The following is a 22,926-nucleotide window of genomic DNA, read 5'->3' as shown; positions in this document are numbered from 1 at the left end:
ATTCCACAAAAACCAATGACTTCTTAGACTTGGCTGACAAAAACTTGAGATCAAATTCTTTCAAAATAAAAATCCATCGATTATATTTGCCCCCAATAACTTGCCTATTGAGGACAAACTGAAAAGGATTGGCAACCACTAAGACGAACGTCTTGCGTAGCAGAATACAATGACGAAGCTGCTGGACAACATGGACCACTGCCAAGGCCACTTTCTCAATAGGAAAATAGCGTAGCTCAGGTCCTACTAAGCCTCGACTCAAGTAGTATATAACATGCTCACTGAAAGTGTCATCCTCCTGAACCAAAACCATACCTATGGTTGATTCTGCCGCAACGAGATACAAAAAGAAATCTCTGCCATAATCTGGTGGACTCAACAATGGAGTAGAGATCAATGCCTGCTTCAAGGCATCAAAAGATCATTGCACAAAGTCGTCCCATAAAAATGGAACTCCTTTCTTAAGAAAACGCATAAATCCTTTGGTAATCTCGGCGTAACTTTCTATAAATCTTCTCAAGAAATTTTCCTTTCCTTGGAGACTTTGAAGTTGACGAATGGAAGATAGGGGAGGCAACTAAATTATTGCCTCAACCTTGAAAGGATCTACTTCAATCCCTTCTATCAATACAATGAATCCTAACAACTGACTAGATGTGATCGCAAAAAACACTTATTCAGATTCAACCAGATTTTATAAAAACAACATCTCTCAAAAATTAACCGAAGGTGGCTCGAATGATCGATTTTATTTCAAGAACGAGCATCTAATTCATTCAAGTATTGTTCGATAACATGTTTGATGTCGTGGAAAGCATAAGACATGGATTGCTGAAAAGTAGCTCCAGTATTTTTAAGACCAAAAGGCATATTCTTGTATGCAAACGTGTCCCAGGGACAAATAAAAGTTCTCTTGTGCTGGTCATCCAGACGGATAGTAATTTGATTGTAACCAGAGAATCTATCCATGAATGAAAAAGTTTCATTAACCGCACATTTATCAAAAATTTGATCAATAAAGTGCGTGGGGTAATTGTCTTTTGGACAAGCTTTATTCAAATCCCTAAAGTCGATGCATACTCGGATCGTTCCTTGCTTTTTATCTATCAGGACTAGATTGGAAACCCACTCCTTTAGAGGAACGGGGTATATGAAACCCACCTTAAGTAGCTTTTCAACTTTAGCTTTAATAGTTGTTACTTTTCGAGGATTGACCAGTCGAAGTTTCTGACGAATAGGTTTGGCGTTTTCGTACGTCTTGATCTCATGTTGGACTATAGATGGATCAATTCTAGGCATTTCCTCATAAGACTAAGTGAACACATCTCGAAACTCTTTAAAGAGGTCGGTGTAATTTTGAATCTCCTCAGGGGAACAATTGGCTCCGATGAAGACATTTTCTATAACGTTAGGATCCCTAGAGATGTTTATAGGTACAGTTTTTGAGATAACCGACATATTACCTTCGACAAATAATTGTGCTAGAGCCAAAGGGTTTTAAACTGTACAAACATCGCTAGTAAGTAGATTGGAGAAACTGGATTCAACTTCATGCAATGGAGGAAGAAAATATGAACAATGATGTAAATCTTCCCACAGTCATTCTACACCCATAATTGCCTCTAAAATTGCTTCTTCAAATGGTAAAATGATATCTAAGATCTCCAGAGCAGAAGTAGAGTCAAGGGTCAAAGCTGGAGCCACATCACCATCTAACTCCTCCTGTGAAAAAGGAGGAGGATGGTTGTCTGTAGAGTTAACAATAGATTGATAGCTAAGTTCTGTTGCAGACATGGAAAATTCCATTCCACCAACCTGCCCTCCATCTAATGTGGTCGTAGATGAAGGTAAGGTCCAAGGGTCTGAAAAATAATGAGTTTGAAAGAACTCTTTCCATGAAGGCTCCCTGGAGGATGAAATTGCATTGATTCTAGCTTTAGGAGGAGGAAGGTCAAATATACCCATTAAGGAAGAGTATATCCCAACTCCTAAATTCTCAATAGGTTGACAGGGATTATCCACCAATGGAATGGTAGAATCCAAAGTTGTGTGGGAGTCACTTGGAGAATAATCTAACTGATCAATTTTAACAATTCTCCCCTCATGAGGAAAACATAGGGTGTGAAATAAAGATTAAACTATGGCATCCATCTCGTAAATCCAATTCATTCTTAAGAGGAGGTTGTAATCTAGGTTGGCATCAACGATTTACACCTCAATATTAGTGACTTTTCCTCCAACACATATAGGAAAGGCCGGGATAATTCTGTGTGGCCTATGAGAATGTCCATCAAATGTTGTCAAGAGAGTTGGTGAAGGAATAGTTGAAGGTGATCCAATGTCCTTCCAACATGACATAGACATTACACATGTGGAAGCTCCCTCATCCATAACTGTCCAAAAAATATTGGTTTTTTGGTAACTGGACTTTATCTGGAAAGCCATATGGTGAGGAAGTCTCTTTTTGACATTCAGGATATCAAAAGTGAGCACTAAAGAATTCTTTGGATCTACTGCACCAATTCCTAAAAGAAAAGAACTTCTCTGAGTAGGACACGACTGGAGTACCTCCAAAGCAAACATAGCAAAAGGACTTTGAGCTAGATCTTCTACAGTTGAGTAGTTCTAGGCTGCCCTAGCATTAGGGTTAATAGTTGAGCGCTTTGTGGAACCTTTTGGTATCTGAGGTACAGACTCAGCAGAGAGTCGCTCAATATGAAGTGGGTCTGTGGTTTCGGGAACAGATTTAGCCTTAGATGTTTCTATTTCACCATAATCATGTGCTCGTGTAGAAACATCAACATGAGAGTTCATCATATAAACATTTGAGGAATTTTCCCCTTCCTAGTTGCCCTCTGTGAAGGTACCAGTGTTCGAGGTCGCACCAACAAGTAATTGCTGCCCTTGGGGAAAAGGGTTAGTCAGGATAGCTTTGGAGCTAGAGGACCCTTGCTGCACTAACAAGCGCTGAGCATCTTTAATCTTAGGGCAGAGGTGAGTTAAATGATCTCTATTGCATAACTTGCATGGAAATTTAACCTTTTTCTAGGACTCTTTTCGACCCTCACCAGCACCGTTGTCGGGCTTGTTCGCATTGCCCTTCCATTCTTGGTTCTGGTTCTTACCTCGTCCCTTCCTCTTCCCATCAGATTATTGATTTCCTTTGGGATTAGAGGCCTAGGCGGCGTTTATAGAGGTAGGTTGGGAAGGTGAAGGTGTAGACAATGTTGCCTAGTTAGAAGAAGCAGTTTGTAGAGATAAGTGGTGCAATTGGTTCAAAAGATTCACCATATTTGCATCAATTGATCCAACTATACCATTAGTGTGAGGGCTTGGCTACGGTTTGGCTAAATCAACCTTAGATCTAGGAGCATTAGGTAGGATTTTCTGAAGAGTCCCAGACTGAGAATATATCGGTTCCAATTGTTGGGCTTGAAAAATAGCCTGCTCTTCCGAATAAACACCGGAAAGAGAAACATCCTTTGAGATCCCAGGATGTAATGATTTGAGAAACCATTTGAGAAGGAACTCTAGTGGAATTTCAGCTTTGATAAGCCTTTTTCTCCTTCTCCATTCCTGGATATGATCCGAAATGTGAGTTGTTGTGTCTTGCTGAAAGTTGGGCAGAAGTTCAGTTCCGACTTCATAGTGGACAGGCAATTGAAAATGGTTTAAGAAAATATTAGCCAAATCAGCGAAAGAAGTATAGGTGCCTCCTCGCAACTCTATATACCATTTGGCCGCATTTCCGGTTAGGGTGCACTGAAATAACCTCAGCCTAATCGAATCATCTATCAGGGAGTTGGATGACCACCATAAGTGGAATGTGGTCACATGGTCTCCCGAGTCTTCACCACTCTTCCCTTCGAACTTTGGAATATCCGAGGGAAGTTTAGTTGGGACCGAAGGCCAAGCTAGATTGTACCTAATTGGATCATTCATCAATTTAGTTAAGTCTGGCAAATTAAGCATGGCCAGAAAAGGAAGTCGTGGAGGACCTTGGGAGTTCCATCTAAAGCGGGCAGGGTTCCCAAAGGTTTGAAAAGAATGACCTAGATTTTGAAAGGCACCAGGTTGCCCGAAGTAATTTGTAGAGCCTACTAAACCAAAAGGTGATCCTTGTGGTCCAACAAAATTTGGAGTTTGACCAACTCCTACCAAAAATCCTCCATAACCAGTGAAGTTACCCCCTAACAAAGTATTGAAAGGAGCTGACAGCCCTTAATAAGGGTTCCATGCATTAGCAAAGGGTGGAAAACTTTGAAATGAATTAACCGAAGAATATGACATATTCCCTTGTTGGCCGAAAAATTGATTCCAAGCTCCTATCCCACAATTGCAGGGTTTGTTTAACTTTGGAAGGGGTTACTACCTTGACTTGTAAAAGGAAAAGGCATTGACCCTACTGTCGGATTGAAATGTGGTATATGACCACTTCCAAATGGGAAACCCTGAAAAGAAGCCAATACACTCATCATGGATGTAGAGGTGGTTGATGGTATGTGTAAACGAACTGAAGGAATACCTTGAGACGACATTCCAAAAGGGAAAAATCCAAAACTGGATGCAATAGCTTGAGAAATTCCACTCACTGATGGAATGGAAGTAGACCCAAATATAGTCGTGCTGGGAGTGTTATAAGGGATGGAAATAGTTCCTCCCCCTTATACTAATATGGGAGTCTGCATGCTCGCAAAACTCATCATAGATGACATGCTTCTAGTAGTGGTCATCGAAGGGATAGATGTATGTAAACCTGGGTTCGAAGGCCTGTGAATTAGAGTTCCAATGTCTAACAAAACATCTGGATGATCAGGAGGGAGAGGATAATTCGGAGTTGCAATTGACTCTAAAATCTCTTCTACTTCAATAATACCTTCTGACTGGAAGAGTCCTTGAGAAATAACTCGTGTGTTCCTCTCTAACTCTGTATTGGTACCAAGTCTATCTTGTGAGCTAATGCCCCCAAGCGGAGGATCAATCTCTAATGCACTTGCTGCCACTAGTTGGAAACCACTAGTATAATTGCTCCTACTCCTTCTAGGAGAAGCCTCCAAACTCATAGGTGAAAGCCACGAAGTCTCTGAGACCATCGAGATGGTCGGTTAGCCACTTTGAATTGTTTAAAAGATCTACTTAAAGACTCAAAAATTATAAAGCTAGGCCGACTAGGAGCACAGAACACTCACTAAAATGTCCCTAAAGATATCAACAATCAAACAACTCTCAAGTATTTCCACTCTAGGTGATTAGGACTAGACACCAAAATACAAGAAAGTTAATAATAAGGGCCTTCCGAAAATAGACTGGGGTAATTACGCCCTAGGCCTACTAGTGAAGGTATTAGAGGTAGTTACACTAACCTCCAGACAATAGCCTTTTCTAGTGCAAGCCCCCAATCTTTGCAAGGGTGCCCTCCAAAAGTACTGTTGAACATGATACAACATCAACCTTAGGCGCCAATGGATTCCCCTCTGCAGCCACCTGTGTGATTCCTATGATAGGAAACTATGGTCACCAACTTGTATTAGAAGCCAAGCGGAACAGTCGTGAGATAGGATCTGACAAGTAAGAGAGGGGGTATCTCTCGTCCTTATCTTCACTAACCCTCATGCTTTACTCCCAGTCACGGATCTTTCCCAGTCTCCCTAACGCTATTGGATTTCGCTCATTAATAGAACTTCTACATTTTGTAATTTAGAGCAACCTTGGAGAGTTAACTCTCCTCTCACCTAATCCAAGGCCCTAATAAACCTAAACTTGTTGGCGTATTCTGATGACAATACAAAAGTTCTAGTTTATTTTAATTAAGTGCTTGATTTTAATGGTTGTTCTTTTAAGACAAGGGCATAGATGGAAGTGAAACCAATGGTGTTTGTATGACACAAAAGAAATCAATGAAAAAATAACTACATGAATGCAATCATTTGTTCTTTGATGAAAAGATATTTCTACGTGGGTTCTACGAAACTTCTATGAAGAAAAATACTTTTTCTTTTCTTTTCATGAAACACACTTCACACATACAAAAATTAAAAAGACTATTGATGCTTTAATAATTTAAACTACCCTAATGCAAGGTGTAAATGAAGATGCAAGATCCTAAATTACTCTAAAAAAGAACAAAAGAAATTGTTTATAACTATTAATAAGCTAACTTAAGCATTGAAGAGCATATGAATTTTGAATACAAAATTCTCTCCAAACAAGAAGGTGAAATCCCAAAAGATCACAATTCACTTTCAAAATCAAAAGAAACCAAAATCAAAGTTGGAAAAAGAAAATGAAAACAATGTTTTTTGAGATCTTTTCTTTTTCAAGAAACAATCAGAACAACCTTTTGAAAGCACTCTAAATGCCACTAAAACTGAAAGACCGAAAGAAGAGCACAAGGATTCTTTGCAAGTTACAAATTTGACAACAAATGAAAACTTGAACAAAAAGGCCTCAACTTGTACTAAATGACCCAAATAGCGGCAAAGAGCTTAACAAAATGACCAAGAAGCCAGGAAAGAAATACTTTCAAATTCATCAAAAAGACTTTCAAAAATCAAGAAAAGCTATAAGGCCACAAAATGATGGAAAGCAAAGCAAGTGGACCAAAAACCAAGCTTGACAGTGAGATTAAAAACAATCTCCTGTTCTAGAGGGCTAGAACAACCATGAACCTCTGTACAAAGTCTTGTGTGCCAAAACACAAATCACGAACTCACTGAAAAGCAAACCTAGGCCAAATCTTTTCAATGCGAAAGAGACTTCAAAACAGTAAGCTCGCAGAATAATGAAATTCTTCAGACAGAAATTGACCACTCAAAGACTAAATAGACCAGGCAACAAATCTCTCTGGGCGAAGAGATTTGACAAAAAAATGCAAAAAATGGTATACGCAACTGTGTTCAAGCACAGAGGCGTGTACACGCACTTATGATAAAGGAAACTCGCGTATACATGAGTTCACTTCACAGAAACAAGCGTGTGTACGCTACTGTAAACAAAGTAAAGTGCGTATATAAAGCTTTGCAAAAATAAAATAAAAAATAAAGCAAGATCAAAAAGATCAGACTTAAGGTCTAAGACTCTGCTGGACCAAATAAGACTGTAACAGCAAGAAAACCAAATACTGAGCCCTGATTGACACGGAACAACCCAAACTAGGAATAACAAGATTGTTATCCCCAGTGGAGTCACCAATTCTATTACGGGAATAAGTACCTTAGGGCTTTGGGTTGGAACCCCAATAGAGCAAGAGCGAACTACAGTAAGAAACACTCATACAACTTAGGAAAAATGCTTATATAAACAAACTATGTGAGAGCGACCATACCCGGATGTCCTTCGTTTAGGTAGATCTCGTAGGGTTCAAACCCTCTGCAACTCCCGATGTCCATCAAACCTGAAAATCATTCAATTCGAACACAGATAGCAGTATAGAGATAAAGCATTTTAATGAAACTAACTTTGTATCATATAAGCAAATGATTAGTCATACATCAAAATAACATTCATATATGAATTACAACACTATCCGATGCATAAACACATTTAATCTTGGAAACAAGATAGTGCTTCTTTTTATTGTAGAAAGCTATAGCTAACACAGAGAGAATTCACCTGAGTCTTCCTCTTCTAGCTCCAAGCGGAACTGTCCTTCAGATCCATCCAGTCCCAGTCTTCAACAACCTCCTTCCATAACCAATACCATGATATCTCAAGAAAGGGGGAGAATATATATAATCAATGAAACAAGGGTTTCCTGAAACTTGGGGAAGTACATGAAGCATAGGGATACTTCAGACTCAGTTAGGTATAATCTTAGTATAATAACTCTATCTCTTCTCCTCCTTAAGGCCTTCTCATAGAAGTCCATTTATTCTTCTCCCAATTAGGTTTTTAGTTGGGAAACAGTTGGGCCATGGGCAATAGGAGGTAATCAACGGGTAAAACCCGTGAAATCCGCCCACAATTAAGGAAATTTAATTTTTTTAAGTGTTTTAACACATATACGTGGGTTGGGTATTAACTAACCCATGTGTACATGCTTTTATCTGAGGGAAAAGTAGCGTATAGGGAATAAAACACTGTATTTAAAATATTTGGACCAAGTCTTGAAGGAGGGGTTGCCTTAGGCCATAAACCAAGCATCACAAATACCAATGGTGGTAAATGGTGCTATAACAATAACTAGAAGATAAAATTTAGAAGACTTAGCTGAATAGGACAAAGTCAAAAAATATAAGATTCATGCAAGAATTCAAGTGTAAGAGAATAAAGCTTCATTTCAAAAATATCAATCCAATTTCCTTTATAATAAAAATCAATTTTCCTATGTGAAGGTGTGCAAGAGTGCAACCATGTTTGTTGAGGGTGAGTGAGAGGTTGCTAGTGCAAACTAATCCATAATGAGAGTATGTATCAAAGGTCAATGAAATATTAGATTTGATATTAGAAGAGGTTAATTGATGATATGGTTTGAATGATGTTTGTATGAAGAGGATTTTATGGTGATGCTTTTGGTATAATTGGTGATTTGATCAGTGAATATTGATTAGATGTGTTTGGTGACTTTTTCAACAAATAGATATTTCTTGAAGGTGTTTAATGATGGTTTTGGTTAGCAGTTGAGGTAAGAAAATTTACATGTTTATAAAAATAGAATTGTTTTATTGGTTCGAGTTTAAAATTTATGAAATATGGATCAACAAGGCCACCTAATGGTAGCTTTCCTTCCAGGGGAAAGAGTCCCTTTCAGTAGTTTTTAATAAATGAGTAGGGGCAAGAGTCCCTTTTTAGCATAGGATAATAAATGAGTAAAGGAAAGAGCCCCTTTCATCAGTAGTTGATAAATGAGAAGGAGAACAAGTACCTTTTAGTGAAAATGGATAAACAAGTAAGGGAAAGAGTCTCCTTTTGTGAAAATTGATAAACGAGCAGGGGCAACAGTACCCTTTTGTGAAGACTGATAAATGAGAATGGATAGAAAACCTACAAGTAATAGCTTGTGGGTCAATGATGTATCAATTTTTAGCTTGTATTTTCCAAATAAATGAAAGGATGATTGATTTCTTATGCATATGTTTCACACGTGCTTGAAGGTGATAATGATGTTATGTTTTACATGATTGAGTTGTGTGGTTGATTGCATGAGTAGTATGCAAATTGAATGAAAGGTATAAATTATGAGGAGTTGTATAATTTTTTCACACTACTGATTCACCCCCCCCCCCTCAGTAGTGTCTTGGATTCCATTGTTTCTAACACATTTTTGGTGACTCCACTAGGGATTTGAATAATCAATATTTGTTCCTGGTAAATGACTCAAATGAATCCTATCCAACCTCACCTTATCATTAGACTTGATTATCACAGAGTAATTTTGAATCAATTATATGATCTTGTATTGTGAATAGTAAGAAATAGTGAATAGCCTAAAAGATACTGGGACATTTTATCTCAAAAAGAATTTCCAATGCCTAGGTATCCTAATAGTTTACTCCATGACAATTATAGAGTTTAAACTAAAGAAGTCTGAAACAATTCATGTGTCGATGATAAGATGTCATAGTAAGAGAATTGCCTAATAAATTTCTACTTCTTCCAACCAATCAATGGCTCTCTTCTTTCACTTAAGTGCTAGGGAAATGGAATAAGAAACAACAGAGGAACAAAAGGATGATAAAAGAGGACATCAAGAAGGAACACATCCAAGAAGAAGGACTAGAGAAAGTCCACTTGCATTATAGGGTGAATAACATCCTATGCCTACATTACCTATTGGGGCATTTCCTGTATTTAATGGAGATGGTGTCATGGATCCTATGAAACTTATGGACGAATTCCTTGAACTTTGTGACATTCATGAAATTCTTCAAGATGATGTAATGGTAATAGTTTTTCTCCAATCACTCAAAGCATTTTTTTATTATTGGTACTTGTATTTAAATATTGTTTATATGACCTCTTTAGATAATATTGGAAGTTCATTCATTGGAATTTATACTCACCCAATAGGGTACCACACTCTTCTCACTCATTTTACCCAAATTAGAATTCAGAAAAGTGAAAAAAATAGAGATTTTAGTGTCATATTTTTTGTTATGAAATCAAGTAACAAATGATAGAAAAGATAGATAAATGCCTTCAAAATAAGCCTCTTCGAGGGGGCAACCTCCTTTACATTACACAAATGAACAATTCTTGGATGATTCAAATGACAAAACCTCATATATATATATAGGAGTTTAGGGGGTCACAATATAACCAAGTCGACCTAAAAATAATAATACAAAGGCACAAAAATAACAATAGAGGGATTTTATGGGGCACAATAATAACAATATGGGGACAATAGGGGCACAAAATAGACAATATGGGGACAATACAAGGACAACAATAACAATAAGGGATAGAATGACAATAGTAATGGGGAATCACTAGTATTATAGGGACCTAACATGCCCCCCTCCTTCAAAAAAGTATTTTCCTCAATGCTTGAGTAGTTATGGATGCTTCCGTATAAAATTCTCATCCCCCCATGTGGAATCTTCAATGGGTAAGTTCTTCCACCTGATGAGATACTATGAAATTGATCGATTTCGTAGCTGTCGAGTTCTTGTGTCTTTGACTCCTTCAAGTTCCAATATGATTTTTCCTTCCTCATCAAGGTTTGGCAATATTGTTTGAACTAGAAGCTTGTCACCTATAACCTTCTTTAATCATGAAACATGGAAAACTGGGTGCACTTGGGAAGCTGCAGGAAGCTCCAATTTGTATGCCATAGTACCTATCTTTTGAAACACCTTGTAAGGCCATAATACTTTGGTGAGAATTTATTATTCTTATTAGCTTGCTTGAGGCACATTTGTTCATATGGTTGTAGCCGTAGGAATAACCAATCACCTACATCAAAACTTCTTTCGCTGTGATGTTGATTTTCCTTCTGTTTCATTCTATTCTGTGCCAAGGTGAGGTTATCCTTTAAGAGTTGGAGAACTTATTGTTGATGCTCAATGTGATCTTCCACTACTTGAACCTTAGAATTTTCTCTTAAATATGATGTGATGGATGGTGGATGATATCCATAAAGTAGCATAAATGGGGTCATTTTCGTTGCAGTATGGAAGGAAGTGTTATACCACCATTCAGCCAGAGGCAACCATTTGACCCATTGTGCCTGTTTATCAGATACAAAGCAACGAAGATATCATTCCAAACATTTGTTTACTATCTCATTTTGCCCATCAGATTGAGGATGATAAGATGAGCTATGAGTTAATTGAGTACCAAGACAAGAAAATAATTTTGTCCAAAAAATTCCAGTGAAAATGGGATCTCTGTCACTTACAATAATCTTTGGGTTTCCATGTAGCTTTTGAATTGTTTCCATAAATGCAGTCGAAACTGTACTCATTTTAAATGGATGAGATAATGCACAAAAGCATGCATACTTGGTAAGTCTGTTAACTACCACCATGATAAGACTCTTTCCTTCAGACTTGGGTAAACCTATGATAAAATCCATTGAAACCTCCTCCCAACATTGGCTTGGAATGGATAAAGGTCGTAATAGTCCTGGGGTCTTAATTGTTTCAAATTTATTTTGTTTCCAAACCAAACATTCCGCCACAAACTTTTGAATATCCGATTTAAGGCCATCCCAAAAAATATCCTTCTTAACCCTATGGTTGTTTTTTAGAAATCCTAAGTGCTCTCCTAAGGGAGAGGTGTACAATTCCCTAAGAATCTTTTGTTTGAGTTGGGAATTCTTACATAGGTATAGCCGATCCTTGTTATTAGGTACCTGTAATACTAGTGATTACCCCATTACTATTGTAGTTGTACCCCTTATTAATATCGTTGTGCCCCTATTTTCCCCATATTGTTATTATTGTGCCCCATATAATCCCTTTATTGTTATTTTTGTGCCTTTATATTATTATTGTTAGGTTGGCTGGGTTATATTGTGACTCCTTAGACTCCTATATATAGAAAGGGGGTTTTGTCATTTGAATCATGAAGGAATCATTCATTTGTGTAATGTAAAGGAGGTTGCCCCCTCGAAGAGGCTGAATTGTAAGGCGTTGATATATCTTTTCTATCTTTTTGTGAGCTGGTTTCATAACATTTGGTATCAGAGCTTTTGGATTCTAGGGTTTCGCTGCTCCAAATAGGTCATCATGGAATTTTTTCTATAACTTTTTTTGTGCGAAGTTTCAGAAGTGAAAAAAAAAACCCATTTGAGACAAAATCACGCTGAACCTCGGGTATGAATTTTAGAGCTTTTCGCGCTATATTTGCGGAGATATGATCTGAGGAAGTTAGTATTTTTCAGACTCCTGAATTACATTCCAAATAGGTGACCTGGGGAAAATCGTCATAACTTTTTCTCTGAGCATTGGATTGAAATTTCATAAAAAGGTCAGAAAGAGGATAGAATGTAGTTTCTTGTGTATATTTTTTAGAGCCAAAGGTCAAAACAGGGACATGTGGCATGTCATACAAGTTCGCGCTACTGAACTAGTCTATAATCAGGTCACTGTGAGAGATTTGGCATAACTCTTCCTTGGAGAATCCAATTTGGATCAGACTAGTGGCATTGGAAAGAGGACACAGAGGGCTACTATAGATCACAATTTTAAAACTAGATGATCCAAAATTACAGAGATACATCAGAGGCAATATCGAGCTCCTACAAAGTGAAAAAAGGTGTGTAGATTTTTTTAAATTCTTAAGCTTGGTTTGAAAAATTATTTTGAAGGAATTCAAAGGGCATAGTAGAGCATTATTATTGGTAACTGATGCCCCGAGGAAATAAAATTCAAACACCTAGTAAGAAACCTGAAAGCTCTAGCATGACTCATGAAGAAGAGGAAGAAATGCTACATGATATATCAAAATTACAAGACCAAGTGCAACAAATGTCACTCTCACAAAAGCTAACAGAAGCTAAGATAAATGGCATGGAAGATAAGATGAATGGCGTGGAAGCTAAGATGGACAATTTGAAGATAGATTTGAACACAAATTTGAAGACAGGCATGGCAGATTTGAAGACAAATTTGACAAATTTTCTACAAGAAATACTTACTAATGGTGAAAGGGTAGTAAGGAAACTCATGATGAGAACAAAAGAAATGTTAATCATGATTTCATAGACTCTAATTTTTTATTGAATACCCACCATATTCCAAAAATCGATATGAGGAAGTTTGATGGCAAGGATCCCGCAACATGGATATTACAGATGGAGCAATTTTTCGATCTCAATAATGTGCAAAACACACAAAAGGTACGTATTGCAACTTTATATTTGGAACCAAATCAGTTTGTATGGTATCAATGGCTTTTCTCTCGTAAACAAATTTGTTGGAAATACTGAGAGGGGGGTGAATCAGTATTTCTTACCTTTTTTTCTAGTGATTGCCAAAAGCATATATAGATATGTATATGTATACACAGAACACAGAAACCAGCAGCTGGAATAAATGCTTTTATTAAAACTCAAGACAGTACAATGAAATAAATACAATATAAGTATATATCTAACTGTGAATAGTTTCCGATCTCCAACTTGGACTTCAGTGAAGCTCCAACCTCCAGAGCACCAACTCTGTTTAGCAGTGGTTTTGCACTTAGGAACACCTACCCCTAATGACTTTAGTCCTTTTCAGTTCTGAGGCTCCAACCTCTTGGGCTCCAATCCAATCCAACCTTGATATAAATTGTTCTGCTGTTGTTCTCTACTCACAAGCTTGCTGAGCTTCTGCTATTCTCCTGTTCTCTTTCTTTTCTAGCCTTTCCTTCTTCTTTCCCTGTTCTTCGGCTTCCTCTCTCACTGATTATCTATATCTCAAAATCACCATCTCACTTTGTTTTTATCCTTTTTATGTATTTTAGATGTCTCTGACTCTTCGTTTCCGCTTTCCACCGCCTCTTTTGCTTCCTCCTCGGTCGTTGTCATTTCCTCTGACTCACTTGATCTTTCAGCTTCCCGATCCATGGCTTCCTCTATCTATTTAGATTCATCAAATTCTTACAGGTCACGTTAATGTGGAAGAGAGGTTGAATTACAGTTGTTAGCTCTGCTATAATCCAACAATTCCAGGATCAAATAAACCCTCCTACCTCCATTTTTACTCTATAACTCTGTGAAAAATTCACCGTTCCTCACCTAATTCTCAAATTCACTGTGTCCCTATCATAACAATCGGAAACCCGTGCGATTGAACCCACACCATTCGATCATCGCATCACGATCCAACAGTCTCCACTGCTTTCCTTTCACGTTAGTAAAAAAAAACACGTGAAGTTAAACCTGTCGTCTGATCATTCATCAGGCGATCCGACGACGTTCGCTCCTCCTGATGCCGTAACTTAACCGCATCTTAACGCGCGATAAAGCGGTTTTCCGCTGCATCCCATCATCCACGTGTCATGAAATGAATGGTATCGCACACCATGGTACGTTTACCACCCACCTTTGAAAGTGGTGCGGGGAATATCACTTACCGTCGTCCCCGCTCGCTATCTCTAGTGCATCTTCATCGCCCGGTAGCCGTCGAATATTTTCACTGGAAATCTAATGGCTCATGTTAGTTTGCTGTTAAATGCGTCCACTGCTCCTCCGATAGCTCCTGATAACTCTGTCTACTTCCTCTATGGCTCCAATGGCTGTCTACGTCCTCTGTTTGCCATGTATGCTCCTTTTCTTTGGAATATATATGGCATATATATATGCTCTATTCTGCTTGCTCTGTTTGCTCCTGTAGTCCCGCTAACTCTGTTTTGGCATATATATATTATATATATATATGTGGCTCTTACTCTTGCTCCAATGTGGCTCCTCTGGCTTGGCAGTGTCTTTCAAAGACCTCCTTTGGTAACTCCTCTTGCTTATGGCTTGGCTATCTTGATGGCCTTGCTCCTATCTCTTCATGAATCTGCTCTGCATCCCCTTGGCTTCATGTCATCCCCTAGTATCCAAAATATTGCCATATTGACATCAATGACAATCCGTGTCCAACAATCTCCCCCTTTGTTATTGATGGCAATATTCTTTTGCTCTCTCCCCCTTTGACATCAATGGCAAAGGAATGCATACGGACTCCCCCTGTCAAACTGCTCCCCCTGTCCTGCTGCATCTTTATGAATGAACTTGAGTGATGATAAAGAAATAACCCCCATCTTTTGACGCAGATGTTCAAATGATTCTTGAGGAAGAGGTTTTGTGAAAATATCAGCTATCTGCTCCTTTGTACTGATATATTCCAAGACAATTTTTTGTTCAGCTACTTACTCACTGAGGAAATGATACTTGATTGGTATGTGTTTGGCTCTTGAGTGCATCACTGGATTAAGTCTGCTGAGATTGATATCACTTGTGTTGTCACAATAAATAGTAATTGGTTGATCAGTACATATGTCGAGATCTTTTAGAGCTTCCTTCATCCATAGTATCTGAGTACAACAGTCTGCTGCAGAAATATACTCGGCTTCAGCTGTGGATAATGATATGGATGAATGTTTTTTGCTGAACCAGGATACCAAGCAGTCTCCTAGGAAGAATGTATTTCCACTAGTACTTTTTCGATCATCTATACTTCCAGCCCAATCAGTGTCGGTGTATGCAGTTACAGTCAGTGTTGAGTTCTTTGGATACCAAAGGCCGAAATCATAAGTTCCCTTCAGATATCTGAGAATTCTTTTTATAGCTAATAAATGGGATTGTTTGGGAACATATTGAAATCTTCCCACCATTCCTACTGCTTGCATTATGTCTGGTCGTGTAGTTGTTAAGTATAGAAGGGCTCCAATCATTGACCTATAATGAGTTGCATCTGCTAGAGGGGAGTCATCATCTTTGCTCAGTTTGCAATTTGTGGTCATAAGTGTGCTCATGGGTGCACAATCCTCCATTCCATATTTTTTGAGCATGTCTTTTAGATATTTTGGTTTGAGATATACACAATAATGCTCTGGTTTGAGATATTTGAAGTCCAAGGAAGTGGGACAGCTCTCCTATCATTGACATCTCAAACTCTTTTGACATGCTTTGAGAAAATTCATGGCTCATTTCATCATTATTACTAGCAAAAATCAGATCATCGACATAAACAAGAGCAACTAGTAACTTACCTTCATCTGTCTCTATGTATAGATTACTTCCAGCCACTCCCTTTTTGAAGCCTTGTTGTTGTAAATAGTGATCTAGTCTTGCATACCAAGCTCTAGGAGCTTGTTTCAACCCATATAAAGCCTTTTTCAACTTACAAACTAAGTCCTTTCCTGTTGTTAGATCAAAACCTTCTAGCTGCTCCATGTAGACTTCCTCCTTGAGTTCCCCATTTAGAAATGCTGATTTCACGTCCATTTGATAGATTTTGAATCCTCTTGAGCAAGAAAATGCCAAGAACATCCTAATAGCTTCCATATGGGCCACTGGTGCAAATGTCTCTTCAAAGTCAACTCCTTCAATTTGTGAATAGCCTTTGCAGACAAGTCTTGCCTTGTTTCTGATAACCTGTCCTTCCTCATTCATTTTATTTTTGAACACCCATTTGGTTCCTATTATGTTTTTGTCCTTTGGATGAGGTACCAGCTCCCATGTCTTGTTCTTCTCAATTTGGGACATTTCTTCTTCCATGGCTTTTACCCAATGAGGATCCTTACTTGCTTCTGCAAATATTTCTGGTTCTATCATAGATAGGAGGGCAATGACTTTTCTCTTGGGTGTGATTGTTATCCTTCTTCGAGTCTGCACACCTTCATCTCTATCACCAATGATCTTCTCTTCTGGATGATGTATTTGGACATACTTCATCTTTGAAGGGGTATTAGGTGGTTCCCTTTCCTCTTCTTCTTCTTCTTCTTCCTCTTTATGTTCTTCTTCTTTAATGAGAGAGTCATCTTCATGTTCTTCAATTTCCTTTTCTGGAAGATCTTCATCAACCTTTACATCAATGCTTTCCACTATTTTCTTCAGTCGATAATTGTAGCACTTGTAAGCCTTGCTGCATGTATAGTATCCAAGAAATATCCCTTCATCAACCCGAGAATCAAACTTTCCGGGTGAGCCATCATTTATTTTTATGAAGCACTTGCTTCCAAAGATCTTAAAGTACTTCACCAAAGCAGGTCTTCCTTTCCATAGCTCATAAGGAGTTTTTTCACAATTTGGTCTTAATTGAGTTTGATTCAGTGTATAAACAGTTGTCGCTACTGCTTCTCTCCAAAATTTAGGTTGTAAGTCTACTGCTAATAACATAGTTCTTGCCATTTCTTGGACTGTTCGGTTTCTTCTTTCAACTACCCCATTTTGCTGAGGTGTTCTGGCAGTCGAGAATTTTCTTTTAATTCCATGAATATTACAGAACTCACTAAACTCATTCGATGTGAATTCTCCTCCTCTGTCTGTTCTGAGACACTTAATTTTTGATTTTTTTTTTCATTTTCTACAAGGGCTTTTAGATTCTTAAAACACTGAAGAGTTTCAGATTTATACTTTATGAAATATATTCACATCATTCTAGTATAATCATCAACAAATAACACAAAATACCTTTCTCCTTGGAGTGCTTGATTTCTAGTTGGCCCACACACATCGGCATGGATGATCTCCAAGGGCTTCAGTGTATAGAGCTCCTTTGTCTTGTGGTTGGTTCTGGTCTGCTTTCCATGTTGACATGGACCACAAACCGCTTGATTTGGTTTGGACAGCCTTGGGATGTCTCGTACAGCTTTGATCTTGCTGATATTGATCAGATTTTCGAAGCTTGTATGTCCAAGTCGCTTGCGCCATAGCTAACTCCCATCTATCTGACTTAAGTAGCATTTATTTTATTGAATCTTGTTCATAATGTAAATGTTTTCTGATGTCCTCACCCCTTTTGCCACAATTTTCCCTGAGGCAAAGTTCCTTATTTCACAGTCTTTGGTGCTGAAAACGACCTTATGTCCTTGATCACAGATTTGGCTAACACTCAAGAGGTTGTGTTTGAGCCCATCAACTAGCAGAGCATCTTGAGCTTTTCCTTTTTCATTGATCAGAGTAACTGTTCCTTTTCCTACAATTCTGCCTGATCCGCTTCCAAAGGACACATTCCCTTCCTTTTTACTCAGTGAGACAAACTTCCTTCTGTTTTCTGTCATGTGTCTGGAGCACCCACTATCTACAAACCACTGGTTTTCATTATTTTGAGCATATAGAGCCAGGCCACATTTGTCCATGCTGGAGTTCTTACTACTCGTCTTTCTTGCTTTGAGTGGGCAGTCTTGTTCATAGTGTCCATTATTGTAGCAGAAAGAGCAAATTAGATCAAATTTGGTCAAGCGATCAAATTAATTGAACGTTTTGATTTGTCCCTACCTTTTGGGGGCATATGAGTTGAATATTCAGTCCTTTAGATTTTTCTTTTCACTTCTGTGAGCCATACAATGTCCGGCTTGATGACCGAAGTTTTTACAGTGAAAGCGGTGTCCAAGAAAGATAGTTTTTTACTTGTTGAAGCAACCACAATTTGAGTCGATTTCCATCCTGGGAATTACTCCTCCCTCGTTCTTCGGATTTGTGATGGGCCTTTGGTGGAGTACAGGTTTGTATTTGTTGTAGTGTCCATGATTTGACTCCACATTCTTCTTTGGAGTAATTCCCTCTTCATTCTTGGGATCAGGGATGCACTTTTGATAATATATTTTTTCATCTTTTGGATTGCAGGAAAGTGCATCGGCATAGCTTTTCACATTATTCTTAGTGCTTGAGGATTCTCCTTTGAAACCTATTCCAGACTTGTCATGTTGAGGTTTTTGATTTTTCAGAGTAGTCTCAAGTATTTGAGAGCTTTTACAGCCATTTTTAATTTGCTCCAACTCCTTTCTCAGAGACACTATTTCGGCCTCACATTCTTCGCAAGTCTCTTCCTTTTCTTTAAGCTTTGCTTCCAAGAGATCTTCTCTCCTTCTTGTTTCCTCATTTTCCACTTTGAGAGAAATGATTTTATTCTGTAGTTTCTCATTTTCTTCAATGGCACTTATTAACAGTTCATCTCCATTTCCTTCCAGCCCTGAGTCATCATCATCTACGAGTGCCATGAATAATGCTTCTTGGCTTTCATCATGATCACTTTCCTCATCTGATTTCTTTTTGATGACTATAAACTCATCCTCATCAGACTCATCTTGCTTGGAGAAGAAGTTTTTCTTATTGAACCCTTTCTTTTTATATGCCATTCTTTTAGAATTTCCTTCATCATCATTGTCATGTTTATGAGGACATTTTGCTGCATAATGACCTATTTTACCACATTTAAAAAAAATAAGAGGATACTTTCCTCTAAGCTTAGATCCTCTCTTCAGCTTTCATACAAATTGAGCCAATTCGGATTCCACATCTGACTCATCACTACAGTCATTCCTTTCTTTCCCCTTCTTTGACTTTGAGACCTTGAATGTTGCATCTTTGGAGCTTGGGCCACCTTTCCTCATTTCATAGGCAGTGAGAATTCCATGGATTTCATCCATTTTGAGGGTATCTATATCCTTTGCTTCTTCTATAGCGCTTATTTTGGAGTCAAATCTATCTGGAAGAGACCTTAACACCTTTTGAACAATGGTACTTTCTTCAATTTTTTCGTCCAATCATTTCAGGGAATTTACCACTTCAGCTTCTCAGAGGAGATATGTTGCAATGTCTTCTTCATCTTCCATCTTCAAACTTTCAAATTGTCTTCTGTGAGTTTGAAGCTTTGCCTTTTTTACTTTTGAGTCTCCATCGTACAAGCTAACTAGCTTCTCCCACATTTCTTTGGCAGATGTACAATGCATGATTTTTGTAAACTCGGAATCAGTGATTCCACTAGTGATGGAGTTCATGGCCTTTTCATTTTCGATGTAGGCTTTCCTCTCGTCTTGGTCTGTTGGAAGAGTGGTAGTCATTTTGTATTCATTTTGAACAAAATGCTAGACTTCAGGTCCAAGGGACATTAAGTAGTAGGTCATTCTTTTCTTCCAGAAACCAAAGTTAGTGCCATCGAACAAAGGAGGTCTTCCTGATGCTTCGTGATTTCTCATCATGGCTGCGGATCCTTCTTCAAGATTTTAGGCTAGTATGAAGAAGCTAGCTCTGATACCAATTGTCGAAAATACTGAGGGGGGGGGTGAATCAGAATTTCTTACCTTTTTTTTTCTAGTGATTTCCAAAAGCATATATAGATATGTATATGTATACACAGAACACAGAAACTAGCAGCTAAAATAAATGCTTTTATTAAAACTCAAGACAATGCAATGAAATAAATACAATATAAGTATATATCCGACTATGAATAGCTGCCAAGCTCCAACTTGGACTTCAGTGAGGCTCCAACCTCCAGAGCACCAACTCTGTTTAGCAGTGGTTCTGCACTTACGAGCACCTACCCTTAATGACTTTAGTCCTGTTCTGTTCTGAGGCTCCAACCTCTTGGGCTTCAATCCAACCCAACCTTGATATAAATTGTTCTGCTGCTGTTCTCTACTCACAAGCTTGCTAAGCTTTTGCTATTCTCCTGTTCTCTTGCTTTTCTGGCCTTTCCTTCTTCTTTCCCTATTCTTCGGCTTCCTCTCTCACTGATTATCTATATCTCAAAATCGCCATCTCACTTTTTTTTTTATGTTTTTATGTATTTCAGATGTCTCTGACTCTTCGTTTCTACTTTCCACTGCCTCTTTGGCTTCCTCCTCGGTCGCTGTCATTTCCTCTGACTCGCTTGATCTTTCAGCTTCCCGATCCATGGCTTCCTCTGTCTATTCGAATTCATCAAATTCTTATAGGTCACGTTAATGCGGAAGAGAGGCCGAATTACAGTTGTTATCTCTACTATAATCCAACAATTCGAGGATCAAATAAACCCTGCTACCTCCTTTTTTACTCTATAACTCTATGAAAAATTCACCGTTCCTCGCCTAATCCTCAAATTCACCGTTTCCCTGTCATAAAAATCGGAAACCTGTGTGATTGGACCCGCACCGTTCGATCATCGCATCACGATCCTACGGTCTCCGCTGCTTTCCTGTCACATCAGTCAAGAAAAACATGTGAAGTTAAACTTGCCGTCCGATCATTCATCAGGCGATCTGACGACGCTCGCTCCTCCCGATGTCATAACTTAACCACATGTTAACGTGCGATAAAGCGGTTTTCCGCCACATCCCGTCATCCACGTGTCGTGCAATGAATGGTATCGCACACCATGGTACATTTACCACCCACCTCCGAAAGCGGTGCGGGGAATACCGCTTACCGCCGTACCCGCTCGCTATCTCCCGTGCATCTTCATCGCCCGGTAGTCGTCGGATATTTTCACTGGAAATCTGACGGATCATGTTTTTTTACGGTTAAACGCATCCACTGCTCCTTCGTTAGCTCCTGATAACTCTATCTGCTTCCTCTATGGCTCCGATGGCTGCCTGCGTCCTCTGTTTACCATGTATGCTCCTCTTCTTCGGCATATATATGGCATATATATATGCTCTATTCTACTTCCTCTGTTTGCTCCTGTAGTCCCGCTAACTCTGTTTTGGCATATATATACTATATATAAATGTGGCTCTTACTCTTGCTCCAATGTGGCTCCTCTGGCTTGGCAGTGTCTTTCAAAGACCTCCTTTGGTAACTCCTCTTGCTTATGGCTTGGCTATCCTGATGGCCTTGCTCCTGTCTCTTCATGAATCTGCTCTGCATCCCCTTGGCTTCATGTCATCCCCTAGTATCCAGAATATTTCCATATTAACATCAATGACAATCCGTGTCCAACAAAATTATCACTTGGGCAATTTTTATGGAAGAATTGACAGCACATTATGAGGATACAAAAAGAAAAAAAAAATTAGCCAATTGATAAGTCTCAAACAAAAGGGTTCAATAATGGAGCACATTAAGGAGTTCCAAAAATTGAACATAAGGGTAAAAAATATTCCAGAGGAGCATAGGATTGATGTGTTCAGAGGGACTTTAAGGGATAATATCCAACATGATGTTCACGTTTGGGAACCTGATTCATTAGAGAAGGCATTCAGGTTAGCAAGAAATATGGAAAGCAAAATTATGGCAACCAGGAAGCATACCACTCACAACTATAAAGATGGAAGTGTTGTTGCCCCTAGTCTTCCACAACCTATAAGGTTGACACCACAAAAATTGGAAGAAAAAAGAGCAAAAGGGCTTTGTTACAGTTGTAATAGAAAATACACTAAAGGTCATAAGTGTGCTGAGAAGAAATTATTCTACATAGATTGTGAAGAGGAAGAAGAAAAGGAGCAAGAAAGGTCAAAAGAAGAGGATATACTCCAGGAACAAAGCCTAGATCAAGAAGAAATGAATCCGACCATATCTTGTAATGCATTGGCTGGGATTACCACTCGTCAAACCATCAAGATAGAAGGACAAATCAAGAAGAAAAAGGTAATAGTGTTCATTGATTCAGGAAGTACCCACAATTTTATTCATTGTAAGGTAGCAAAAGAATTGAATTGTTTCCTATATCTAGCACCAAAGTGTCAAGTGATAGTTGAAAATGGAGGAACAATAAATTTCTCTGGAAAGTGCCATAATATCAAGCTATCCATGGGACAATATGTATTGACTAGCCCAATGCTTTCCATTCCAATGGAAGGTGCTGATGTTGTACTAGGAGTCCAATGGCTACAATCATTGGGTACAATAGCTTTTAATTTTCAAGAACTTTTCATGAAATTTTCTATAGAAGGAAAGGAAGTTGAATTAAGGGGTATTGCAGGGAAACCGGGAAAGATAATCAGCTCTAACGGTATGACAAAACTTCTAAAAAAGGAAGAAAGAGGTGTAATTTCACAATTATGTTCGCTAGATGTTTCCACATCGAAATAATCTATTTCTCCAGATCTCCAAAAAGTATTGGATAATCATTCCAAGGTATT

The 22,926-nt window shown here is 38.5% G+C and overlaps 1 protein-coding gene across 1 annotated transcript in view; it reads right to left on the bottom strand.

The window, feature by feature from the left end:
- LOC149227101 (putative LRR receptor-like serine/threonine-protein kinase At1g56140) overlaps nt 1–21,354 on the bottom strand; it is a 197,468-nt gene extending 176,114 nt beyond the window's left edge. The window contains exons 1-3 of the mRNA XM_089380406.1: nt 21,242–21,354; nt 21,026–21,041; nt 105–400 (exon numbers count right to left, since the gene is read on the bottom strand). Coding sequence (XP_089236532.1) covers nt 105–400; nt 21,026–21,041; nt 21,242–21,354 — 425 coding nt within the window. The remainder of the gene's footprint in view (nt 1–104; nt 401–21,025; nt 21,042–21,241) is intronic.
- Nucleotides 21,355–22,926: the final 1,572 nt, after the last annotated feature.

Source organism: Pinus tabuliformis, chromosome J (genome assembly GCF_031772625.1).
Source record: "Pinus tabuliformis cultivar Carrire ecotype Pingquan chromosome J, CPIR1, whole genome shotgun sequence".
Classification (NCBI taxonomy): domain Eukaryota; kingdom Viridiplantae; phylum Streptophyta; class Pinopsida; order Pinales; family Pinaceae; genus Pinus; species Pinus tabuliformis.
The sequence above is the reverse complement of the archived record's forward strand: the minus strand, read 5'-3'. Positions and strand labels throughout refer to the sequence as shown.